Below are 26,155 nucleotides of genomic sequence, written 5' to 3' on the forward strand. Positions count from 1 at the left end.
ATTTTTTGATAATCATCATTGAAAATTAAAAATACAAGATATAAAATAACCTTTAAATATTAAAGCATATATTAAGCTACATTATTACAAAAAATATTTAACTTTTTAGTTTATATGGTGGTGCGACCTCTGCAGCACATCTGATCAAAAATGACTGGAATTATATAAAGCAGTGGTGTGATGATAGGGACTTCTGTCACATTCCTCAAGAATTAGCATTTAATATCCCAAGAGTTCCAGTTCAAAAAAAAAAAAAAAAAAGGTTATCATTTATATTTCAGACTAAGCACTAAAAGCTACAACAGACCTGTCCAGCATCCGGGTGTTACTCCATCACAGTTCAAGATACCATTTCATATTGCGTTCTCTGCTCTGAGATGTGAGTTTTTGCAATTTGTTTCCCATATTTGCCACAATAAGAAGCCAGTTTGCCCACTTTTGACTAACTTGTAACTCTTTGGTGTGAAACGTTGTCGAGTGATCATGGGATGTTACAAGACAGGTTTTTTTTCATGATCAAATTAAAAATATTTAGACAACACTGGGGTGATCTTTATTTCCTAGCTTTCCATTCACTCTCCTGTTATTCTTTTCAATCTCCTCCGTCTTTGTCTTTCTTTAACTTGTCGTCATATTTCCGCATATGATCACGAGACAGTAGATAATGTTGTCTCTCCACTCTCACGCTACCCTCATCCTGAACCTTTCCCTAACTGAACAGACAGAGAGGAAGCTAATTGGCCACTGTGTCAGAGGTCTTTGTACACGCTCTCAGCACTTCAGATAAGTATGGCTAAGTGGTGCTTGTATAAACATGGATCGTTATCTTTCACTGTGAGACTGGAGCCTCAGTCCAGTGCTGGAGCTGAATTTCCTTGCCTGCGCACTTAAATATATTCATACCAATGACTTTCTCTGCAAATTAACACATTTCTGGAGTGCATATGTTCACTCTCTTGGCCACACAACTGCTTTCAGGCTCAAGGTCAGTGTGGTCGAAATTTACTGATGCGTTTTATGGTGCGGAGGCCCATGCAAGCCTGCTAGAATAAGAACAGTATTCAAACAGGACTAGAGCACCACACTGCTGTGATATTTTAATGATGTTAAAGCTAAATTGCAGCACAATGAATGCGGTGACTGTGGAATGATGTATTTAATGATGGCTAAATACAAACTGTGAAAATGGCTGACAAAGCCTGCCGCTGACAGCTTGCAGCCTTACGAGAGAATACAGGTGAACATTTAATTTCACAGCTGGGAGGAAGTGAATAGCCATATGGCCCGAGGGACTAAAGACTTCCTCAGTCTGTCTGTTGAGCCAGCAGTCAGCCACTCGGGGTATCCACCGCTTTAGTATATGTGCTGCTCAGAATGTGGCAATGTCAATCACAGTTTGTTCAGGGTCCTTTATCTTTGCCAACGACAGAAAGGAACCCGACGTCATGCAGACTGCAGATGCAGCCATTGCTGAATGGTTGACCTGGAGCATGGCTTCCATTTCTCAAAACGGCATCCTTCTTGGAAATGCTTTGGTGAGCTGGTGATGCAGCTCACCACAGCAGAGAGATTCACAGATGTTTCTTATAGATTGAGTAACCTCATTCTTCCAAAGAATAGAGCCAGCCTTACACCTTTCGTCTGCTTATTATTGACGATTTGGTGGCACATTAGATTAGTTAAATGTAATAAAGCATTGTGACATTGTTCAAAATGGTTTTTCTTTTCTGTTGGTCAAGTCACATACAGGCATTCTATCTGTGTGGAATCTGAAATATGCAGACTGCAAATATTCCTGGAAAGGTGTGTTAGAAAGTCACGAGCTGTATGAGCGCATTCACACAAAGTCACATATAGTTATGACGGCATGGGTGTGGGCCAGGTTCTCCACTGAGCCACTGTTAGTCTGATTCCCATCAGCTCCCTTTGTTAAAGTGTCCCCGTCTTCCTGCATTTCTTCTGATACTGGCGTTTCTTTTTTGTTTCACACTCTTCCTCTATGGAAGCTGGAGCTGAAACCGCAGAACAAGGAGTGGGGGGGTGGGGTGGGGGACGAGATGGCTAACAGAGTGACCAAGAAGGTATAATTAGCCACAAAGTGAGCAGGAAGCGTTTGGAAAGCAATGTTGATTTATTTGAACGGTGGGTATTGCAGTGGGTTTGGAGGGATTCCGAACCCCTGCAGGGAAGGCTAAAGTGTGTTTGTGCAATGATAAAATAAACTTTAGAATCATCTTCTGAATTTCTAATGTTTAAAAAAAACAAAAAAACAAGCAGTTTTGCTCCATGGACGAGTTTGTGATGGAACAAGAGCAACTCACTGCAAACACATATTAGCCCACAAAGTTAAAAGATTGCCATCCTAAAATCACGCCCGCTTCTCATGTCAAATGTTAACGTGACACTGTCTTTAAAAGTGTGCTTGATCTGTCGTCTAATGACAGGGTATCTCAGGCTAGCATTACTTATTTAGATGCTGTTTGTACCAAATACAGTGACTATCAATAATGAAATGGCCGGTGATTAATCTTTGAGAAACAAAGCCAGTTAAGGCCTGAGTATTTACTGATCCGTGTGTTGTGTAGTGATTTTACTGTGCTGGTGCTCTCATCACAGTGGGGGGATTTTCCAGAGAACTATGTATCCCCAGGCTTCTGTATGCACTGCATGGAATTGTGTTTTGTGTTCAAACCAATGCTAAAGCACCGCTATGCTTTTGTTGGGGTATTAGGACCACAAGCACATTTTCTGGAAGCATTCCTTTTATGTTTATACACTTGTTTTTACTCTATAAAAATATGTAACCTGCACTCAGACATTCATCTATTCTCAGACACAGACTTGTTTTTTGTTTTTTTTGTTTGTTTGTTTAGTTTTTTTTCACCAGTGAAAGCCTAAAGTCTGCCTATCAGTCTGGTGTTGCACAGTATTCACTTCTTAGTGGGCATCAGCCCGAAGTAGGTCAACATTAAGGGATCTTGCTCGTCCTGTGAGAAAGAAAATCTTTGTACCATGTCACAAAGTGAATTAACTTTTTAGTTCCACTTTTTGTTATAGCAGCATTCCGAGTGGTGATTGTTTCTGAGCGCACTTGCATGTTTCACAACAACCATCTCGATCTTGTTGTTCTTTTTTGTGTGTGTGTGTGTCACATGTATTTTGTAGTTGAAGCTGCATACATACTGTATGTGAAATCTGGCAACACAATACATACTTGATTTGTTCTCAAATCGATATAATAGGAAAAGGGAGTGACAGATACAGAGGCAGGGTGCTGTGGACAGTTTGTACGGTGGAAGAGAACACTCTGTGCCTCCAGGTTTTATTCCTGCCCCATACTGTAAATCTAAGCTTTGTGTGTGACCAAAAATTGACCGCTATTGGATCTCTGTGGAATTAGTTTTTTTTTTTTCATAACAACTTATTCAACAGCAAAACGACAGATGTTTTTGCTTTGACTTGTCTCATCCACCTTCCTCTTTTTGTCTGCTCTGTTTTCATCTCTCTTTTAGGAGTCTCCTCAGGACAGCGCCATCACCAGGGACATAAACAGGACGTTTCCAGCTCATGACTACTTTAAAGACACTGGAGGAGACGGGCAAGACTCGCTCTACAAGATCTGCAAGGTGGGACATGAACAGAAAAGTGGGAGGTTATTTTTTTTCTGTGTAGTCTACACAAGGCGATATACACAGATAATCATACGAACGGATTCATACAGGGCTCAGAGCGACTGCAGCAGCTGCACGCCAAATGAAGTGTAAACTGTTATGGAGCACGACTGCAGAAGCAAATCAGCCACAAACCCATCCCATGCTGACTGCCATTGCACTTGTTCTATTGCGAAATGTTCATATAGTTATTTATCTTCACTGAATCTTGTCCCAGAACATACTGTATAGTCCGTCTGGATGGGTTACATCTTGCCCTGGTGAAGTAAAAATTTAAAATTCCCTTGTACAAGGAAGAAACCTTTTCAGAACTGGGCTATCTGCTTGCACTGGTTGGTGTTTCCGGATACCAAGAAAAATAGAGAGGAAAACACAAATAAAGAAGTTGACATGAGACAACTACCTGATCAGCAAACTGCATAATAATAAAAAAGCTGTTTTTTTATCAAATCTGAATCAGAATTAGTTTGACAGTGTTGTCCTATTATGCAGTTGAGACAGTCGCTCTGTTTGTAGTGGAGTGTTTCTGCAGGAGTTGTGTCAATTGGTACAAGCTTTTGGAAATACCGGCCATCTGCATGTGAAACTAAATCACGTTTCTCTGGAAAAACAGTGTGATTATGATGTGAATGACTTGCTGTACAGTAGGTCCAATCACAAAGTTTGTAGAGCAGCAGTGAGAGTTACCATCACTCAAGTGAAATGTTCATTAATTACCACTGCCACTCTGTTTCTGGGTGGTTCATTGAGTTTGTAGCAGCTGCTGCCCTTCCAGAAGAAGCTAAATACTTTTTTCTCCAACTGAGCATCACGGCACATGACACCCAGCTGTGACCAGTCATAGCTGACAATTACACACAGCTGTACACGCACCAATATGTCACAAGACACTTAGCTCGTCAAATGTCAGTGCTCTTTGTCTTATGAAAAAGAGAAGCATGCACACACCAGAGCCTGGAGTTCAATAATGTGTCATGAGAGGCCTGACTGCAGTTTGTTCACAGTTTCCACTTTCATTTCATCCATTATGCATAACTCAGGTGAGGGCATCCATCTCTTTTCCAGACAAGCACCTCCTCAGGTGTGTCTGAATAATTCAGTGGGCCCTCCCTCTCCTGAGTGCACGGATTGATCCACACCTTGTCTGTTTGACTTGGACTCATTATTTGTGTTTGTAGCTCAGTAGGCCACTACAGACCATTTTTCCCTGATTCCCATCTTTGCTCCCTCCCCTTCTATTTGATCTATAACATCTATACCAACACTTTCCCTTGCCGTTCTATTTGTCTTTTATCGGCTTCTACTTTCTGCAAACCTCCCGCCACTCCCACTGTGGCTCGACTTCATTCCTAAAGGTCTCTCCGTTATCATTTGCCTTCTCTCTCTCAGTGTTGGTGAATCTCACAATGAATTCTCACACTGACCATAATCTGTCACATGTAGTCAGTAGTGGAGTAATTCAAGATATCTCATAATTCAAATAACCAAAAAAAAAAAGAAAAACATTGAAACGCTCATGTGGTAGGGTTCAAGTGCGACAACCACATAAGTCCGCACACCGTTAAACAGTTAAATATGTACATAAGCTTATTATATGCTAACTGTGATGTTAGAACGATAACTTTTTTATGTGTTTCCATACTAAAAATTGTCCAATGCCTGTTTATGTACAGTACTAAATCAGAATATGTGTGTTTAAATTTCTTTTCGCCGAACCACCCACTTTGAGTTTGATATTTATGCATTTATTGCTAATCTCACCATGCTCTGTAAAGCTAAACACTGTCTTGTTTTGCTCTTCAACCCCCCTTCAGGCTTACTCTGTTTATGATGAAGAGATTGGCTACTGCCAGGGACAATCCTTCTTGGCTGCTGTGCTGCTGCTGCACGTGAGTTGACATACCAGAGGAGTCTAGAACAAAAAAAAAAAAATCAAACCTTTTCAAACAATGTCAAGAGCTGAGAAGGCTGCTCAGTCTTCAAGTTACATTGATATTATTTGCAGCCTCCTGCAGCATTGAGGGATTAACTTGAGTTTCTTTGATGCCTTATAGCACACAGGATTACGTACTGAATAAAAAAGTATGTTAATAGTGACTGTCACTTTAATGTAGTTTAATTATAAGATCAGCAGCTGTTCTTAGAAATGCGAACACTGCCACCTTATGGAGCAATGTTGTCTTGTATCTTTGATGAGATTTATTCAAAACAATGACATTTCAGAGAGATATTTCAATAATCTCCTAATCTTTATATAGGTCTTATAATGAACTGATGTCTATTTCAGCAGGATCTGAATTTGAATGTCATAGTATAGTATTTACATCTCCTGTTTCCTTTCCCAGATGCCTGAGGAGCAAGCATTCAGTGTGCTGGTTAAGATCATGTTTGATTATGGGCTCAGGGACCTTTTCAAACAGAACTTTGAAGATCTGCATTGCAAATTCTTCCAACTAGAGAGACTCATGCAGGTTTGTATTGTGTGTTTTCAGATCTCAATAAAGAATTTTTCTAACCGGTTTTTCTGGAGTTTAAGGTTAAGCTATCAAAATCAAGTGAATACTGAACATATAGAGTCTGTCATAAAGTGAGTTGGCATTAAGATGTATTACATCGATAAATAGTGTGTAGACATCTGTGCTGTAATAACATCTGGCACCTGATAGCAGAGGGGAGTATGATTTGCTCGGGCATGTATGATTGTTTCTTCACCAGTACTATTCTCACAAATCACTAGAGTATGATCTGGCAACATGATGCAGTTTGCATTATCTTACCTGGTAAAGCATCTTAAATTATGATTCATATAATCTGTTTTATATATTATATTTCTTAATTGTTTAAAACGTACATGTGAATTTTTTTTTTTTTAAACTTTAATAGCACTTCTCAAAAGTCACTTAAAAGCAAAGCCTGCTGGGAAATGCTAATTTATTACAATTCCCTAACAATTTATACTGTGCACCAGTGGACATCTGAATCCTTTCTCAGCTTCTCTATGAAGGTTTTCGTCTCATTTTAGTCTGTATTTTGCTTTCTCTGTACTGTATCCAGGAATATATACCTGACCTGTACAACCATTTCCTGAACGTGGGTCTGGAGGCTCACATGTACGCTTCTCAGTGGTTCCTCACCCTCTTCACAGCCAAATTCCCTCTTTACATGGTCTTCCATATAATTGACCTGCTACTGTGTGAGGTTAGTGAAGTTGCTTTTGTTTTTGGGTTTTTTTTTTTGTTTCATGCATTGCCATTCCCCGCTGTTTCTAAGTGTTTAATATTCCACAAACTTTGGGCAGCAAGGATTGTCAAGTAGGGTTGAGTTTTTCTTCGTTGAAAACATCCAGGTTTTAACTCTGAATAATAAGTGTCTTTCAAATACAATTATAGGGATTTATGTAACTACTGTGTGGCTTTATCGTAGTGACCATATTGTTACTTCCATTACTGTTACGCTTTATTCCTGCTGCAACTCCACTCCAGTTATCATAAATACTCTTGTTTTCACCTCTCGGTGATCCTGTACTTAAATTTTTTTTGAAACAACTGAAGCCTCAAAATACATTCTATAAGATGTAGTTAATGGAAGGATAATGTGCCTCCTGTTCGTAACAACAAATGGTCATGTACCCAGTTTTGCTGCCCATCAATAATTACTAACATAAGCTTCAAATCAAGAGCTAAAAGAAAACCTAAGCAATACAGAAGCACATTGAAAAAAGATACACCATACTCATCGTGGTATTGTAAAGCTCTACCCACATAGTGATACTCTAAATACACCATCATTACTGTGTAACAACCCTATTTCTACCCCCAGTAACTCCATGTTGGCCACACAGTTACAATTCTGTTACCTTGTTGTTGCCACATATAGACCCCAGAGGTACACCACCATTACCTCACAGTTACTCAGTTGTGATGCTTTATGTACTTTGTCAATACCTTGTATTGAGACTGTTGTTTCCTACTCATTATCTCAAACTGACTCCCACATTAAACGTGGCACACAGTAGGTAATAAGAACCTACCCGGAAGTCACTTTGTTGTTGCTGTAATGACACATCACAGCAGTGGGAAGCTACACACTTTTCAGACCCAGGGTAATCTTCTTCAGATTAGACAACACGAGACTGAGTGAAGAGAGATTATTAAGCCCGGTGGTTCATGCAGAGCACTAGTCTTCAACATCCAGTGAAGAGTTCTTAAGTGACCCCCAATAAGTCTGACCACTTCAACATTTAAATCAACCTGGAAGAATCGCAGACATAATGCAGATCCAAATACTTAAATTTAGCAAATGTTTTCCAGAAGAAGAAAAAAAAATTGTGTATTGTAAGTGATTTTTATGTGAAGCGAGTCCATTCTTTTTTTTTTCTTGCAGGGAATTAGTGTGATCTTCAATGTAGCGTTGGCACTTCTGAAGGTAAATACACACACACACACACACACACACACACACACACACACACACACACACACACACACACACACACACACACACACACACACACACACACACACACACACACACACACACACACACACACACACACACACACACACACACCATAACTATCAATCCTTGGACAGAGTTTAGGCAGATTCAAACCACTGTTATACGCTGTAAACCTTTGCTCTTTTCTTTTAATGGTTGTAATGAATGGATATCAGGTAACAGAAAATTTCAGCAACATTTAAGGTATATTGATTTATAACCTTGAGTTTGGTACAATAAAGCCTGTTCTTTATCATATTTATCCTAGATTCTCCCTGCCAGACCAAAAATTGTCTTAAATATTACATTCCTTGATGTTACCACAAAATAGAAGTCACCCATGCATAATATACATGAATGTTATCTCTTTCCTTCTCAGACATCTAAAGACGATCTAATCCAGGCAGACTTCGAGGGTGCACTTAAGTTCTTTCGCGTCCCAGTTCCAAAGAGGTACCGCTCAGAAGAAAACGCAAAGAAACTGATGGAGCTGGCCTGTAGCATGAAGGTGAGGTTAGAGGAGAAACACACCCATCACAATCTTGGTTTCTCATTAAAATGCTCTTCGGCCTCAACAAAGATTTCAGGTGATTGTAAATGTTGATGTGCTCTATAAAAGTTTATTTTGAGAATGATTAAAATGAATTCATCTTCGATCCGTAGGCGAGGGCAGGTTTGCCATACTGTCACAGGGCAAACATATATAGACAGACAAACAACCACATACATCACATTCACATCTAAGGGCAATTTAGCATCACCAATTGAAATTTAATGTAAAATTTTTATTATGTGATACACATCGTAATCCAAGTAGCCAGTGTGATTATAAATTACTTGGATAATATTTTGTTACCTAACAGTGGTTCTAAAACTTTTTTAATAGCTTGTAGAGAAAATGCTGTACTCTCAAAGTGCCAAGATTATGATTATTTATTGATAATTATAGACACAAACAGCCACACTGTACTAAGCAGTAGAACTATAATGGGTTCTTAAAACTAATCATAACAACATGCAGCACCTCCTCGTTTTATTTTGCATAATTACAGCAAGTGAGACCATAAAGAAATACCCCTTTATTATGTTCCTTTCATTTTCTCCAAAATAATTAATGGCTTTCCTAAATTTGCCACTGAAGGGAGCTCCTGTACCACCCACATTTTGAAAGTCAAAGTTCAATCAAGCTCGAGTGGCCCAGCAGTACTGATAAATAACCACTAGGGGCCACTATTGAACTTTCAATACAGGTTTCAAAATTGACCACACATGCTTTTCTCTTTCTGCAACGCACACACACACACACACACACACACACACACACACACACACACACACACACACACACACACACACACACACACACACACACACACACACACACACACACTCGCACGCACACATGCACACACCTGTGTCCTGACCTGTTTTGAAGGGTCTGGCCTAGTTTAAAGAACCTGACTTTGGTTTTAACTTTGGGCAGAGATATTTATTAGCACAAACTCTGTAGAGGAGCCAACCTGGAAAGAGGGAGGTGAACTTTTTGGTTTTCAGCTAGACAGCTGGGCAGCAAGGAGATCACAATGAGCTCCTTGAGCTGCGCAAAAGCCCACAGGAAGTAAATCAGAGGCATCTGGGCTGGTTGTGTGGCCCGAATGACTTTTCAGAAATGTTTCAAAACCTGGACCTCCAAATACAAAACCAGAGATGAATTGACACGGCCTCACGCATACAGTTGTGGTTTAAAATGCTTTCACATTATTTTACTTACATGACTATAATTGTCTTTTCAAAAGTTCTCGATAGCCACTCTGCTCTAACACATTCAGATAGTTAAACGAAAATATATTAACATCCTGTTGCTTTACAATATTTTTGGAGCAGTGCAGAAAATAACAGGAAATAATTCCAAGAAGTCATTTGTCAATTTGACCTTAGTGACTACTGTAATGTTCAAGCTGGAAATTAAATCTGAGTCAAGGTAGGCTAATCTGAAGCTTGGCTGTTACTATGTGGGGATTAACAGAGCAGATTACTGGTGACCTCGTTGACTGATGCCACTGCCTTCCGAATTGACCACTACTGCACTTCCTGGATAGCAGTGTGCTTCAACTCTGAGCGCAGTGTTCGTTCAGATCTGTTATTATTCAACGTCTTCTCCAAAACGCTACTTTGACGGCGCAGTTACACATATCGCTGTTCGACTGGGCTCGGCTCACTTTTTATAAATAGATTGTATGTAGACCCAAGCAGCTATAGTTGAGCTGTCTGATCCTTTGAACTTTTGACTCTTTCTTCCTCTGCTTCAGCACCCTATTGATGGAAATAACACAGAATGAAGCAGTCAGAAAACCAAAATCCGAACTATTGCTCTCTCATGTGAAGTGAACTGAATGTGGTTCGAGCAAAAAATTACTTTGAATAATTTAACCAAATCTTAATTACATCACCGTGACAGTCGTCTTGCCTTCTGGGAGTTGGCACAAAGAGAAGTTTCAAAACTATTCACTTCATAAATGCAGTCAAGGGTCATCCAAGGTAATGTGGGTCAAACCATCATAATCCACAGTCGGTTTGCAAAATGTATTCAAGAGAGAGTCCAGGGGTCAGAGCGGGTCAATAATGTTGTCTCAGTGTGTAGTCGGTACACCTACTTCCTCTTCTCGTCTGCCAACCTTTTGACCTTCAATGCTGGTGAATATAAATTGCTCTTTGAATTTGAATGTGTGGTTTCTTTTCTTTCCCTTTTCATTTTTATTGTTTTTTTTTTCGTTTTTACCAACTCTTCCTTCCCTGTTTGTTTTCTTCCTGTTGTTTTAAGCACAGCTTCTATCCTCTGCAAACACAAGCTTCGAAACACACTAATATAAAAAAAAATGTTTTTTCCAGATAAGCAACTGATTAAAAGCAAATGTTGATGTACGTAACACAACTAATGCTCATACTTCTGCACGGCCGTTTCACTACACCACAGTACTACTGATCGTGTTCTAAACATCTGCAACTGATGCCTGGAAGTTGTTCTTATGAGGGTTGCGGATGCCCTGAGGTTCTGGCTTCCTTTCAAAGTCCTAGTGTCTTGAGACGCAGCTGCAGGTCAAGGCTGAGCCAGAGAAAATGAGAAAAACATTGAGAAGAAGAGGGGACCGATGAGGTGGCTCTTGCCCTGAGTGACCTCCCGGGCTTTTTCTTCCCTTTATTTGTCTCCCGTTTACAGAGCAGAATGTGTGACCAGCGAGCATGCGCACGCACACCCTCAGCATTGCATGCGGGTCAGGTTATCCCGGTTCTGCCAACATCAATCTGACGAGGGCTGAGAGTGTTTGGCTCTTCAGTTATATCTTACTCTCGATCTAAGCCAGGTATTGCAACATGGGAATGCATTAAAGCGCATCTCGGCCCATTTAAATTCACAGAGAGGACTGGTATATCTTATTTAATAGAAGGTGTTAGTTTCATCCTGAAAATCAAGCGCATAACCTTTTCCAGTGGGATTGAGGTGTTAGACTTTATCTGAACACTGTGTGCTGGGTCTCATGTTGAATAGAGAAGCGCTCATTTGATAAAACAAGTGGAAATGCTGAAATTCAAACTGAGCAACCTCAAGGAAACTCTATTTCAACAGTGGGGTTTTTTGCCATTCGTTTTCACAGAATGGTAGAACAGTGTAAAAGCTACGGAAGTGTGTACGTGGAGGTGATTACACAATATAATCCAAGATTATGTCTTTCCTGTCAGCTGTTTATGTGCAGGGGCTAGAAAAAGCACATAAAACCTCACCAGGTCTGCATTCATTGGTTATAAAATAGGGTCTAATCTTCTTTTCTAATGGGATCAAATAACGCCCAAACAATTTTAATCTTTCAGGTCTTTTATCAACCACACCCACGAAATATTCACAGTGTGAAAAGTAAGTGAGCCGTTGGATTTAATAACTGGCTGGACCTCCTTCGGTAGCAATAACGTTAGCCTTTTCCCTAGCTGCAAACAAAACCTACAAACCATTCTATTCATATTCTCTGGATGTTTGGTGTGAACGGCTCTCTGGAGGTCATTTAGGTAATTCTGCTGGGTTATTGTCTGTCCCCGGGTTGTTCCAAAAGCCTGATTTACTTGGCTTGAAGTAGATTTACTACAGTGTTTATGCTCAGTGTTTTGCTTCATTAAACCACCTCTACTGAGCTTCAGCTGGACATTCACCATGATGGTATTCTGTAAAATGCAAATTATGGGAATTCATTCTCCCCTCGGTGACAAAAAGCAGCCCAGACCTGGAAACAGCAGCACACTTCTAGGAAGCTCTTTGGCAAGCTGTCTCCATTTACAGACATGTTTGACTCTTTAAATTGACGCCTGTTTTAGAGAAATGGAAGTTACACGACTGTAATCATTTCTCACTTCATGCAAATCAACAAACTGAACCTGCAATATTCAAGACGTGTCCTTCACATTTAATGATTGTAATCCACACTTTAAAGGTCCAAAATATAATATTTTAGTTGGATGTAAATCACTTGCACCACAGGATTGTGTGTTGAGTCACATAGAGAAGCAGTAGGCAGGATAGGGAACACAAACAGTAGTGCAATGTACTTGATATGCATGTATACGTCATTTACCTTCTTGACACAATCTGGACCATTCAATTTAATAGAAGGAACATTTGAAACTAAAGACAGATTAAGTGATACTGCCATGCAATGTAGTAAAGAAGCACACCTCACAGGTCACTTTTTGCTCATTTAAATCTTTTTTTTTTTTTTTTTTAATAAAAAAAAGGTTTGTGAGGAATGATTAGCTTGCATCTATGTCGCTAACCTGCAAGTTATCTTTGTTTTCTTACACTATAAATAGTGCAATAATCCATCAGAAATGGATTAAAGGTATATCCAGACTTTAACTTGGAGCACTAGATGGCACTGTGTCACAATAGAATGCTGCAGTACTGACAAAAATAACTGACAATCTCAAGTGAAATGCCAGAAAAGTAGTTTAGTGTATCATGTGACGGACAGCAGAAAAGAGGTAAACTGTTACCATGACCATAATCATGGAGTTGAAAGCATGACGGCCAGAGCTGGAGGGAAACATTCAGATGGTTCATCAACAGTACAGTTTTATTGACTTTGTCGTCACGTCTGCGCATGGAGAAATAGTGCCTCTTATAAACCAGCATGACTTATATGTTTTTCCTCCTCTTGACGCATTTTTGACAGACGTGCACTCAGACGTGACTCAGCTCATAAATTGTGGTACCGGGGTAGTGTGAGCTCACTTTGACTGTTTGCTTAACAATAGCAGCAGATATTAAAGATTATTACACACCCTTAAATCGATCGAACAAAGTTAATCTTCATATAGCACGTTTCATACACAGAGAAAACAGAGTGAGGAAACATGATCTCATATCCGCAGTGAGGCATTAAAAGCTAAGAAGGGAATAGTGATATTCAAACATAAAGGTGATACACAAAAACAAGTAGATATAAAATAAATTAAGTATACATAAAAAAAAACACAAAAAAACCCCAAAAGTTCACAAAGTGAATCAAATTAATTATTTTAATTACTTTAATTCCACTCAAGTAAACATGGTGGTACATTACTATTTTGCACAAATACGGAACAGTTTTTAAACCCTAAGCTTTCAATCTTGTGAGTTCTGTGTACATAGATTATCTAGGAACGCAGCAGTTCATCAGTCAAGTTGGGTTGTAATCGCTTCATATGTTGTGGTACATGTTGGACTGGACTAACATGTCAATTAAAATCCACGTGTCCTTGTTTACAAAGGCTTGGTGGGGGGGAAACTTTCCACTGGCAGCCTCCTCGAGTCCATCAGCCAGAGACTCGGGGGCCCCCCCCCCTTCTTCATCTTGTGGGTAATCACCAAGCATTTGTTTCTGGGTTCTTGCTGTTCAACAGATAAGCCAGAAGAAGCTCAAGAAGTTTGAGAAAGAGTACCACACCATGCGGGAGCAGCAGGAGCAACAGGAGGCGCCCATTGAGAGATATGAGGTAGACTAAATCAGAAAAAAAATGCTCATATCCCTGTTCCTGTCACAGTACAACATCCTGAAAGGACCACGTCAGATCTGTCAGCAGAGCAACAAGCTGGAAATAGATCGGCAACAGCTATTTATTTGGTTGATTTACGTCCCCGTTGTTCACATTTTCATGGTTTTGCGGCGTATGGGTGTAGAAGATAATAGATGATGTATTAGAATAACCACAGTTCTCTGGCAGATTTTCAGCATAACAATATCAATCTTTTTCCCTGGTGTAGACATTGAATGTACATGGCAGCAAAGAAAAAAAGCTGTTAACAATACCTTTTATTAGTCATTTCAAGGTTAACAGATTGGTTGAGTGAACCACAAAAGCTTCAATCACTGTAACATTTTTTTTCCTGTTTGTCAAGAAAGATCATTACTCCTTTGTAGTATTGTTCTCCAGACTTCAGTATAATGAACCGTAAAGAAATCAATAGTTGTTTGCTTTTAGTCCATTCGTTGAAGTTGCAATAGTTTAACACACTTTTTACATTTTATAAACGCTGCAATATAGGCCTTTGTCTCAGACTACATTTATATTCAGTTGCTTTTTACTGACGCGTGTCATTGTCTGGCACTGTTGCTGTTAATAATGTACAACTTGCACTCCGTTAAACATTACAGGCAACAGTACAACTCCTGCTCTCACCTGAACTGTGAACTTTTACAATTGCCAAGTATTATGTGTCTTATGTGCATTTTTTGCACGACTCCAGAAGCTGCCATTCCAGGAAAAGATGTTTAAACATTCATTCGAAACGAGTAACTCCCTTTTCTTTGCTCTGCTCTCTGTCCACTTTCTTCCTCTTTCATGCGCCTGTTCACTTCTCTGTTCATAATCTTGTCTGTTTGTCTGGTGTCATCACTGTCTTTTCCTTCCTTTATCTGGCGTTCTCTTCTTATTATACTTCATACAATCTCTTATTGTCCCTTCACCCTCTTCCTTCTCTTCTTTCCTGCTCCCTCTGTCTCGCCCCTGCCATCCAGCGGGAGAACCGTCGTTTACAAGAGGCCAACATGCGTTTGGAGCAGGAGAACGACGACTTGGCACATGAATTAGTCAGCAGCAAGATCGCCCTGCGCAAAGACCTGGACAATGTAAGTCAACAGAGAAGGAACGTACGTGTGAGAATGGGTGCACCCTTGTTTCTCATAATGTTACTTTTATTGTCTGTAAGAAAATGGAACCGAGGCTAAATATTGTGTGTGGCAAGAGCTGAATTGTGACGAGGCACAGTTCAAAGTTTGTCTGTGGGAGAGCCCTTTATTTACTTTAAACCTTAAGTTGAAATGTTTGTATTGCGTGTTCAAGGCACAAGGTGCATGCATGCAATTGTGGCATTCAGCTATATATATAAAAGAAGAATGGTCAAGATAAAACTATGAAGAAAGTATAGCAAGTGTTATTTTCAGTGAGCTCATCAGCATTGTGTTTTTTGGTTTGTGTGTGTGTGTGTGTGTGTGTGTGTGTGTGTGTGTGTGTGTGTGTGTGTGTGTGTGTGTGTGTGTGTGTGTGTGTGTGTGTGTGTGTGTGTGTGTGTGTGTGTGTGTGTGTGTGTGTGTGTGTGTGTGTGTGTGTGTGTGTGTGTGTGTGTGTGTGTGTGTTTTAGGCCGAGGAAAAGGCAGACGCACTGAATAAAGAGTTGTTGCTGACCAAACAGAAACTGGTGGACTCGGAGGATGAGAAGCGCCGTCTGGAGGAAGAGTCTGCACAGGTTAGAGCAAATAATAAGACTTTCCCAAATCATTTTCACATGACCCCATTTATACACTCCATCTCGATTTGCAACTGGAAACTTGAGTACGGATCAGTTTCACAACATTTAAGACTATTTCGTGGTTTGAATGCATTTTCTTTGAGGTTTTTTTTTTTTTTCTTGGGCTGAATCAGTCAAATGTTGATATTTTCACTGGAGCTGCCACAACGCCATCTTTGATATCCCAGAAACCCATGCATGTAGGTTTTGACTGATGACATCAATTAGAAAAACATAAACACAGTTTGATTACTACAGATTCCAGTTTGTTTGGAAACATATTGACTTCTGTGATCGATTTGGGCAACTGTGAGTCGTGGTCTTGTTTTCCTACATTGGTTTATTCTCTGGGCAGAAGTGATCTCTTTTAAGGGAAGTATATTTTAAAGATTCTTTTTCTGGTTAAGTAACTTTAAGCTAGGTCCAAGAAATTGTGCTTAAAAACCTCTTAAATTAGAACAATATGATGTCCTCTGAGCAACAATTTTCTTCAGAAACAGACAAATCTCATCTTTGACTGCATAGGTGAATAAATCACAATCTGTAGAAATTCTATCCAATAAAAGAAGTTTAAAGGAACTTATTTATAGACTCCATATGAGGGTAAATATGTGTTTATTTGATTGAAATTAATTAACTGATTTTTCTTTGTAAAGATAGGTTAAGAAAATGTATATTTACAGTTGACGCGCTAAATGATTACTTGTGCCATTTCTACAAAGAGGTGGCCTTTCCTAGTCTCAGTGGCTTTCAGTTAGTGTTTGGTGTTTACTTTTCCGAGTTCGATGAAGAATCCCTTTGAGTCGAAGGACAGACCTGCTGTGCTCCCATGTGAGTTCGGCATTGTCCTCTAAATGTCTCCTGTCTCGTGGACTGTGTAGGTGTCTAACTCTGAGTGATTTATGTGCTTGTGTTGAGGGCATGACTTTGCCCTGGGCCTCAGGTCTGCCAATACCTTTCTGTGTCTTCTTTACATTTAACGGCAGTCTCATGCTCTCTGGGGCCTTCGGGTCGTCTCCTGTCCTTGCTCTCTAATATGTAGCAGCTTAATGATTTCTGTGTGTGTGTGTCCGTTTTTGTTTTTTTTCCCCCACAGTTGAAGGAGATGTGCAGACGAGAGCTTGACAAATCTGAATCTGAGATTAAGAAGAACGGCTCCATCATTGGAGAATATAAACAGGTTTGTATTATTGTTGATTCTCCTTTTTTCCATTTTGCATACACAGCAGTTCTCACCATTCATTTCTTGTTAGTGAAGAGAGGCTACTTTCCTCTCAAGTGAAAATTAGGGAACCAAAACTACAAACAGTAGCTGCACAGTTTCCTTGTCTTTGTTTGTATTTAGCATTAATAGAAAACCCCTTTTTAAAACTGTAATAAATAACAAAGTCTCTTATCTGGAACGTGTAAAGTGAACCTAATGTACATCCATACACAAGGGATATTTATTATAACATACAAAGCAAAGTTCCAATTACTTTACAATGATTTCGGTCTGGATGTGGTTATGCCTTGTGACTAATCAAAGCAAGTCTCAATATAACATGTGATCGCCGCTCAGAGGACCTGAAAATCAAGCTGCGGAAGCATTAGGTCATGCAAAGTGAGAAAGTAAATTTAAAATGTGGCTTTTCAGCACCTGTGAGAGGGAGAAGGCAAAAGGCCCAGACGCCATGTAATGTTGGGACCTGTAGAATAAATGTAACAAGTTTGGCTTTGATCCTTTTTAATCTGGGCGGCCAGTATTTTTTTTTCAGCATTCACTCTTTCTTTGCCGCGGTGTGGCATGAGTGATGCACAGATTTGCTGTGCTTTGGAGTTCAATGAAGTGGTTGACCAGTTTTTTTACATGTTTTATAGCCAGATATTGTTTTTAACGTTTGTATTCTCAACTTGCTCACAGGATTTGGCATCTCTACTTCTCATAAACATAACTGCTAGACCCTTTATGGTATATAGAAAATTAAAAAAACTACTAGAAAGCATAACAATTTTGCTTTACATCCATTTACGAGTGATTACATTCCATAAGTACATGGAGAAGATACAAATTTGAAACATGGGTTTAAAGTCAAAAACACAATCACAATGAAGGTAAGAATAACAGCAACATGCACTGTCATTGCATATTTTCTGAGAAGTCTACAGCCACGACTAAGAAACCAATCCAGTCAGTCTTGGGTTAAAAATCGGTCTGATAGTATTTCCCATCTTTGCTGAGTCTGAATTTTGTGGGAAATGAATTATGGGCTCATAAAGATGACTGTGTGAAATATAGGTCGCATTTGCTTGCATAGCTTATGAATATATAATGAAAGTCCGTGCTAGTGACTTCAATGTATTAAATTATAATGCGTTTGTATACATATTTTAGAGGAAATTCAGAAATAAGGCCAACAGGATTAAATGGGAGGTTGGATGTGAGATATTCACAGAAGCACGATGATCACGTGCATTTACTTTTTAAGTCAGTATTTTGTATTCCACACAGCATTTTCCACATATTGTCACAAATGTAACCACGTTGTAATGATAATCTTTCTCATGCTGCATACATCTTGAGAATAAGTTGTTCTGGTGTGTTTCTGCCCTTTAAAAACCCCCAAGCGTTCGTATACAAGACTTCTTGTTCCTCTCTTTGTCATTGTTAATATATACTCTGAAAGGTTACAAACAACCCAATATTGATTTGTGGTTTCTTTGTATGCATGTGCCAAAGACTAGATGAGTGTCAGGAAAACGGCGCCGGCCCTCAGTGGTTAAACGTTTGCAGGCTGAACTCAAGAGTCACAATGACGTTGAAGTAATAATTCACCTTAAGCAGTACGTGATCAAAATTCAGAGGCAAGCAGCTGCCAGTCGTTGGCAGACTCCGCACAGCAGTAAGTCACAGTCTGAACGTTAGTATTTGTTACCTCACGACTTTAAAGAAGAAAACTTTATTATTCTCACAAAGCTCTTCCGCCATATTTTAATGAAGCCAAGAAGCCGTCGTTAAGACTTCTGAAGACTTGCTTCTCTGCCTTATTCCTCGCTTTTTCTTTCTTGTCTCACTGCAACCCGTCCAGTCTGTTCCTGCTGGGAGATTTTCCTCCTCGCTTTTAGGTTAATCTGTGACTGTCCCAACCAAATGGTGTAAAGTGTCTTGGTGCGAAATAACTTTTGATTTACAGCTTGAATCTCTTAACTTCACTTGTGAACATCTTAGGGCCATCCTAATGAATGCATTAACCTGGATTAATCTGTCATCAGAATTAATCTGCTTAAAAACTTTAAGGCTATTAACCTACCAGTAGCGCAGACTGGCCCAGCATCCCTAAAACATCTCTGGCAATGCATTTGGGGTAGTTTGTCCAAGTAGACTTGCCGTAGCGCAGGCCGCCGCACATGTGCAATTGGCCAGTTGTTCTGGTTGTTATAGAACCAACTCGATATGGAAGACGCACATGGGAAGTCTTCGTACAAAGAACGCCAACTCGGAGCAGCCAACAGACCAAAAGTATTACACACACTGCATTTGTTAGTCAGAGAGTTTATTTCCACATTTTAAATAAGAGGTGGTCAGCTCTCCTCCCGGACAATGTCAACAAATGCATTTGTCTTCATAGCTGGCGGAAAAAGAATTTAAACTTTCACATTCATGTGGGTAAAAGTTTGAAAAAGAGAAATTGTTGGGTTTTTTTTGTGTCAACGTGAATATTTGGTTAACATGAACCTTTTTGGATGTATTTATTAAGCACATTAAGTGCAAAGATTTTGCCTTCTCTCTTGAGTCTGTATGGTCATGCAAAATGAAACATGATTAATATAGATTAAAAGTGAATGATATTTAATCATGAATAATGGAACTGAATCCACCACAACCCTGTAATTAATCTGATTAAAATGATTAATCATTTGACAGCACTAATACATTTTTCATTATATTTATTGGTTTATTTAGTTTGTGTGTGTTTCATCTGTCATCATGACCTCTGTGAAACTTCTTCCCCACTTATCTTGACTGATTCGGTCTCGTCCTCCCAGATCTAAGCTGTGATCATGTCATCACCACTGCCTTGCTCACCATGAATATTTAAAAATAATCTACTTTTTAGAGCAAAGTGTTGTCGCTCATTTATCTTTTTAGCGAAGCCGAAATCTCTAATTTTACGACTTGTCCTTAAACTGAACCCCAAAGCCTTTGATTACCAAGTCTGCGCGCACACTTTCCCTCCTCAGATCTCATCTTGTCACTTAATACTTAAATAAAAACCTATCAGATCAAGTGCCGTTGCCATCAGAGCTGGGACATTATGCAACTATCCACCTTGTGTCGGTCCCCGTGGAACTGCTCAGAAATAACACAGAGACTATTTAGAAAGAGGCCTTAACTTCACCTGAGTCTAAAAATATTGACGGCAGAGTAGAACTGACAGCAGACGTGAGAACCGGTGACCAAAGCTCTCATGGAAGATTTGATGGTTTGGTGCGTTTGTGCGAGAACACCCTCATTTTGCTCGCAAGCAGCTGACGGCTGTGCTCTGCTGAGCTAAGAGCGAAAATGGGTCTTCGTCAAAAATAGCTCAATTCATGACGAGAAGGATGGGAATGTGAGAGGGAGGAAAATGAACAGAAAGTGTTGAATGGGGGGGGGATGGCGGGAGGATAGGAGCATTCAATCTACTGGGATTGACAAGTTTGAAGAATGCCCCAAAATATCCTGCGTTGTTTTCCAACCCACATCACTCAAATTATTCTTCAAATAGAGATTGGCTATTTCAGTGGCCGTCAATGCCAAGTTTAATTTTTGCGGGATTAGAGCCAAAAAAAAGCTTTGTGTGCTAATTGTATCTCCAGCACTCGAGGACAGAGAAATGTGTGGTACTGGTAAAGCTAAAAACGGTGTCAAGTCTCACAGTGTAATCCCTCTTGTAGGAGTGGAGCTTGTGTGGATACTCCGGCTGAGGATGTGCCAGGTATTGTGGCATGTGCCAGTGCTCCAGTCTCTGAGGCCCCATTAGCATTATGTTTCATTTAATTGTCATAGTTTTAGAATAATTTGACTCTGGACTCACTGGATTTATCACCGTTTTGCTACATTGGACTTATTGCGTGAAAATCTGGTTGCACACAAATAAAAGTAACCTACATCCGCTATACATGCTGCACAGGAGCGCTCACAATACGCAAAACTGTGAGTTCTAGGATTGTGTCGCCTAATGAACTGCACTTATTATTTCTCAAGCCTGGAGCGATCCACTTCCAGGGAACCCATCGGTCTTTTGTTAGTGTGGATTTACATTTCTCTTCTAAAATGAATTTCATCTCAGAAAGTTTCTTTCAAAGCATACGAGATCAGCTTGAAGATTCTGAGTTTTCAGAGTTTGTACGTACCTCAAACGATGTGGACCTGATGTACAGAATCCCAAGTTTATTTTCTGGGGAGTTTTTCTGGATTAAAGTAACTTGGGTGACGTACAAAGAGTGGACGTATGTTTTAAAAATTCACAGTGTGGTTTGATAAATCCAGGTGCTTCAGTTCCAGGTCTCGTTCTAGTTTTTTTGAAAGTATATATAGCTACTTTTTGAAGGACATTGGGGATTTCTTACAAGTAGATGGATGTTTTGTTGTGGATTTGTGGAATGGGGTAAAACAACTGAACCTTCACACACTCAAATCAGTTTTGGGGGGAAGTATAGGATGCAGGACCGGTAGACTGTTAATGATTACCTAAGGACATCGTCCCAAACACTAGTGGGGTAGATACACTTTTATGTAATTAAAGGTGTAGTTGTGTTGTTGGGATCATTTGTATGAATTTGCTCATGGCACAAACATAGTTTGGAAATAACTTTCAATCATCACTGGTCAGTCTTGGACCCAAGAAGGATGATTAGTATCAAAAATAGAAAGATTGAGGTAGAGATATACAAATTTCCCTTCCACCCACTCCTTGAACACTTTTTATTGACCAGTATGTCAATGAGCTCCATTTAAACAACTTCTTCAAATGTAAGTAACATTTTCATCAGGTTTCAAAATCAGCCGATAGACTTATTCACGTTGTATGTATTTCATAAAAGTCAAAACTGTTCCAGATATAAAAGCATGAATTTCCCAGGATAGGATCATGTAGTTATTTACTCTGGTAAGATGACAATGTGAAATTTTGCAGATATTAAAAAGTGATTCTTACACAGTGGATTACATTTTTTGGGCTGCTTAAAAAAATAAGAAACCATGACAGTATGTTAAAAGTCCCTGTGTCTTGCTGCAGTCTTATAAATAAAAAATAAAATCTCATAACAACATAGTGTAAGTAATATTTTGACAGTTTTTAGCAAACCTTTCCAAATTACAGATAAAAAGTACAAGTAGAATACGACCGTGAGTCTTGGTTATCATGGACAAACACAAAATGTATTATTAGAGCGATACAATATTAGGTACAAAGACGGCTAGCGTGTTTGTCCTGATTTTAAAAGAGCTAAATAATCCTGGACAGCTTGCCTGCAGATGGTGTGGCTGATAACGAGTGCTGTCCTTTGATTGACAAGTACCGCATCTTAACATAGTCCTGCAATCCCATCAGAACACGCTGTCCTGCTCACCGTGTCCCTCTCTTTCCTTTTTTTTTTAATACATTTTAGAGAGAGAGAAAAAAAAAGAATCTGGAGGAGGGGTAAAACGTCTGTTTCCGACACGAGGACAAAAGTGATTAAGGACGGAATGGTTCCCGCTGGAGGCCGAGGAGCTCAAGTACAAACAAACAAGATTAATGAGTGGTAGTTCAAATCCAGATTCATTAGATCAATTAAAGCTGAGTAGTGATAAAGGTACAGTATGCAGAGATGAGACGAGGATCAATGACGGGGAGAGTGATGGATATCAGCGAGCACGGATCTTTACAATAATCACTTATGGTTGGTGGATAGCGATGCACAGAATCTGCCATAGCCAGCAGGAAGAAGCAGAGACGTACACGCCGTTCGCAGAGAGGCAGAGTGACCTTATGTATCTCTCGCGATGACTCATGTCACATTGATTTTTCCGTACGTCTGCGAGCCGCAACACAAGTCCGTGGGAGTCTTTCAGCTGCTATCGGTTGTAAGGAAAGACAGAAAACAGAGATTGTACATGCGATACGAAACGATGTGCATGCGCACTGGTGTACGCGTGTCCGTTGAGTCAGACCGGAAAAGCGCGACCTGAAGTCAACACTAATGAACTTAAAGGTAAGAGGATGAAGTCCATAAGAGATCGCTTTACTCATGATCATTAAGCAGAAGTTGACGGAAGGGAACTCCAGGTTCAAGTTTTATTTCATTAGTATGTTTTGTTCTTTTGTCCTACGCTTTCCTTTTTTTTCTCATTTGGACATCCATTTATACTGAGGCACCAAAGCAACTCCATTCATGTTATGTTTCGCCAACATGTTTGACCTCATGTCCTGGCGTTTTATGCTCCAACTGATATTCTATCGTTTTTATGTTCGGTGTCTATGATTCTGGAGGTGTGCTCTATCAGAAAGGAGCTAATAGTTCTAATTGATATAATAGCAAATTCTTAGGACCGGTGCTGATAGTTAGATTTTGTTTCATCTTTTGTTGCAGTGAGGGTCGCATTTCGCCTTGCTATATTCTGAGAAGTACAAAATACCAGAATAGCATCTCCCATTGCCAACTGCTTTCACAATGGTTGAGAAGAATTTGTGATCAACATGAACATTTTCCAGAAGTGCAGCGACGAACTGCCGTCTCTCTTTTTCTGTTTCCTGTAGATCTGCTCCCAGCTGAGCGAACGACTCGAGAAGCAACAGACAGCTACACGAGGAGAGCTTGAGAAGATCAGAGTGAGTACACACGCGTAAACGTATGTGCAAACAAAATGGCTCATTGTTTTTGGAAATTATTAGTGCTGTCAAAAATAAACGCGTTAATTTAATTGCTCATGGGTCCAGTCAGGGGAATCGTCCAGACACAGCCACATCGCCACCATCCTCTCTCTCCTACTGTTTGTGTGCGTGCCGTCTCTCTCTCTCTCTCTCTCTCTCTCTCTCTCTCTCTCTCTCTCTCTCTCTCTCTCTCTCTCTCTCTCTCTCTCTCTCTCTCTCTCTCTCTCTCTCGCTCTCTCTCTCTCTCTCTCTCTCTCTCTCACTCCATATTACAGTATATTATTGCCACTTTGTTCGTGTAATAAGTTTCTAACTTGGTTTCTAGAAATATTCAAATCCTCAAACTGTACTCTGACAAAACCCAGACTTATGTTTAGATACTTGTCAATTCATTGATTTTTGTTTTTATTATTTTGCTAATCTTGGAGAGAAACAGTTTCACATAAAAGAACGTTATAAAAATAGTCTTTGAATTTAAATATAGTCTATATATAGTGTGTTGAGTCGACATTAATTCTTTGGTTTTCCCTGAATTACAAGCTTCAAGCTTCTGTGGAAAAACAGAAAATTGTGCAATTATATTACTTGTTTTTTTAATGAATTGACACGAGAAGACAATATAAAATATTTATAATTTGTGAAAGAATTTTACATTTCAGAGGTTGACCGTCTGCCATTGCTGTTGTGTTGCTGACTAATTTTCTGCATTATCATTCTAATCTGAAGCCAGAGTCCTGGTGGGTTGTTAACAGACGGGGTAGATGCTGTGTGCACAGGGCTGTAGTTGTTAGTTCAGCGTCACAGTGAGAAAATCCCCCCGTTCGATTGGGGTTTCTGTGTGTAGTTTGCATATGGAGTTTGTGAATGTGATCGTGTGTCGCCGTCTGTCTTTTTGTGTTTGCTCTGCCTTCACCAAACAATCCACCGGGATGGACTCCAGCGCTCCGCGACCATACGTTGAATAAAACCATTTAGGAGACAGACGAACGGATGTGGTAGAATCAGTCGGTCATAAAGATTAGCCATAAAATGTAATTGAAACATCCATAAAATGGCTTTACTTTAATTTGATGTTGTATTTTTCTTTTCATCTACACTTCTGCACAGTGGCAAATCTGCTCACGGGAGCGAGAGCAATGGGCAGAGCAGTTAAGCTCACTCACCTCTGACTTTGCAGGTTATCTTGAGAATTGTGTCGCCGTATCTTTGTGTCTACTGGCCGTAAAATCAAAGCTTTCTACCGGGGAGAATGAGGACTTTTTGGCCAAGCAGTCACAGCCCGGCACCTGACTTCTAACACTTCCACAGTTGGCTCATGAAACGTCAGTTTGGACTGTGGCTGGGAGAAAGCCCGTTTTGGCAGGGAGCTTTGTCGGCGCTGCCCAAGGACTCACAAAAAAGTTTAATCGCACAAAGGACAAGTCGCATTGAGGATGCAGGATGGTTTCTGTGTGCGTGCGTGCGTGCGTGCGTGCGTGTGTGTGTGAGCGTGAGCCTTTCCTTTCCCAATCTACTAAAGATAGTGGCACAATTAAATAAACTCAACAACTGCTGACAACTCATCACCAATGTTCACTGGGTAATTTGTAATTGCAAGTTGCAGCTGTTTGTGATTAGACGTTTAAAGCGACGCACCGTTTCACTAAAACTCTTGTTTAAATTGACAGGAGAAGCGGTCGCTCGAGCGCTCTACAGCTTCATTAAGGCTCTCAGCCACTTCTGCAGCAATGAGACATGAATTGTTACATATTTCCAAGTCGGCTTCAAATGAAATGAATCGAATATTCATCTGGAGGGACTGATCTTTTTTTAAAAGGCACACAGCCTTGTGTGTATAAAGACAGTGCTACTTGTTGATGTGAGCCGGAGCGTTAATCTGCCCAGAATAATCTCTTAAGGGTTTAACCAACCTGTGGAGTTTAAGCGAGGTGAGCGGAGAAGGTCGGCGAAACAGACTTCTCGTCTGCCACAAGCGAGATTAATAATGAAAAGAGAAGTACAACAATGTAGAAGCCGCTCTATGTATGACGGCACAGCGATTTACAGTGATTTACTCACATTCCTGCAAAAATGCGACGTTCCCAATAATAGTTCATCTCGTACATGTGCACACAAAAAGAGCAGCGGCAGGGTGGAGTGCAGCGCGAATAGTTGGCTTGTGTGGCTGCTTCACTAATGAGCTGCCATGCTTCACTAACAAAACTCAACACGGTCCCTCTTAATTAATGGAGAGAAGAAAAAAAATCATTTTTGCACGGTGACAGTTTTTCCAGGGGAGCACAGGCAAAGCTGTAAATCTC

At 40.0% G+C, this 26,155-nt stretch overlaps 1 protein-coding gene across 2 annotated transcripts in view; it reads left to right on the forward strand.

Moving 5' to 3' along the window:
• The window catches only part of rabgap1 (RAB GTPase activating protein 1), a 76,252-nt gene that overhangs the window by 43,801 nt on the left and 6,296 nt on the right, over positions 1 to 26,155 (forward strand). For both annotated transcript variants that reach the window (XM_080509568.1, XM_080509569.1), the window contains 11 exons: positions 3,513 to 3,626; positions 5,486 to 5,560; positions 6,017 to 6,142; positions 6,726 to 6,869; positions 8,055 to 8,096; positions 8,548 to 8,676; positions 14,094 to 14,186; positions 15,209 to 15,319; positions 15,832 to 15,936; positions 17,075 to 17,158; positions 23,742 to 23,813. In XM_080509568.1, coding sequence (XP_080365694.1) covers positions 3,513 to 3,626; positions 5,486 to 5,560; positions 6,017 to 6,142; positions 6,726 to 6,869; positions 8,055 to 8,096; positions 8,548 to 8,676; positions 14,094 to 14,186; positions 15,209 to 15,319; positions 15,832 to 15,936; positions 17,075 to 17,158; positions 23,742 to 23,813 — 1,095 coding nt within the window. The remainder of the gene's footprint in view (positions 1 to 3,512; positions 3,627 to 5,485; positions 5,561 to 6,016; positions 6,143 to 6,725; positions 6,870 to 8,054; positions 8,097 to 8,547; positions 8,677 to 14,093; positions 14,187 to 15,208; positions 15,320 to 15,831; positions 15,937 to 17,074; positions 17,159 to 23,741; positions 23,814 to 26,155) is intronic.

Source organism: Blennius ocellaris (assembly GCF_963422515.1).
Source record: "Blennius ocellaris genome assembly, chromosome: 15".
NCBI classification, from domain to species: domain Eukaryota; kingdom Metazoa; phylum Chordata; class Actinopteri; order Blenniiformes; family Blenniidae; genus Blennius; species Blennius ocellaris.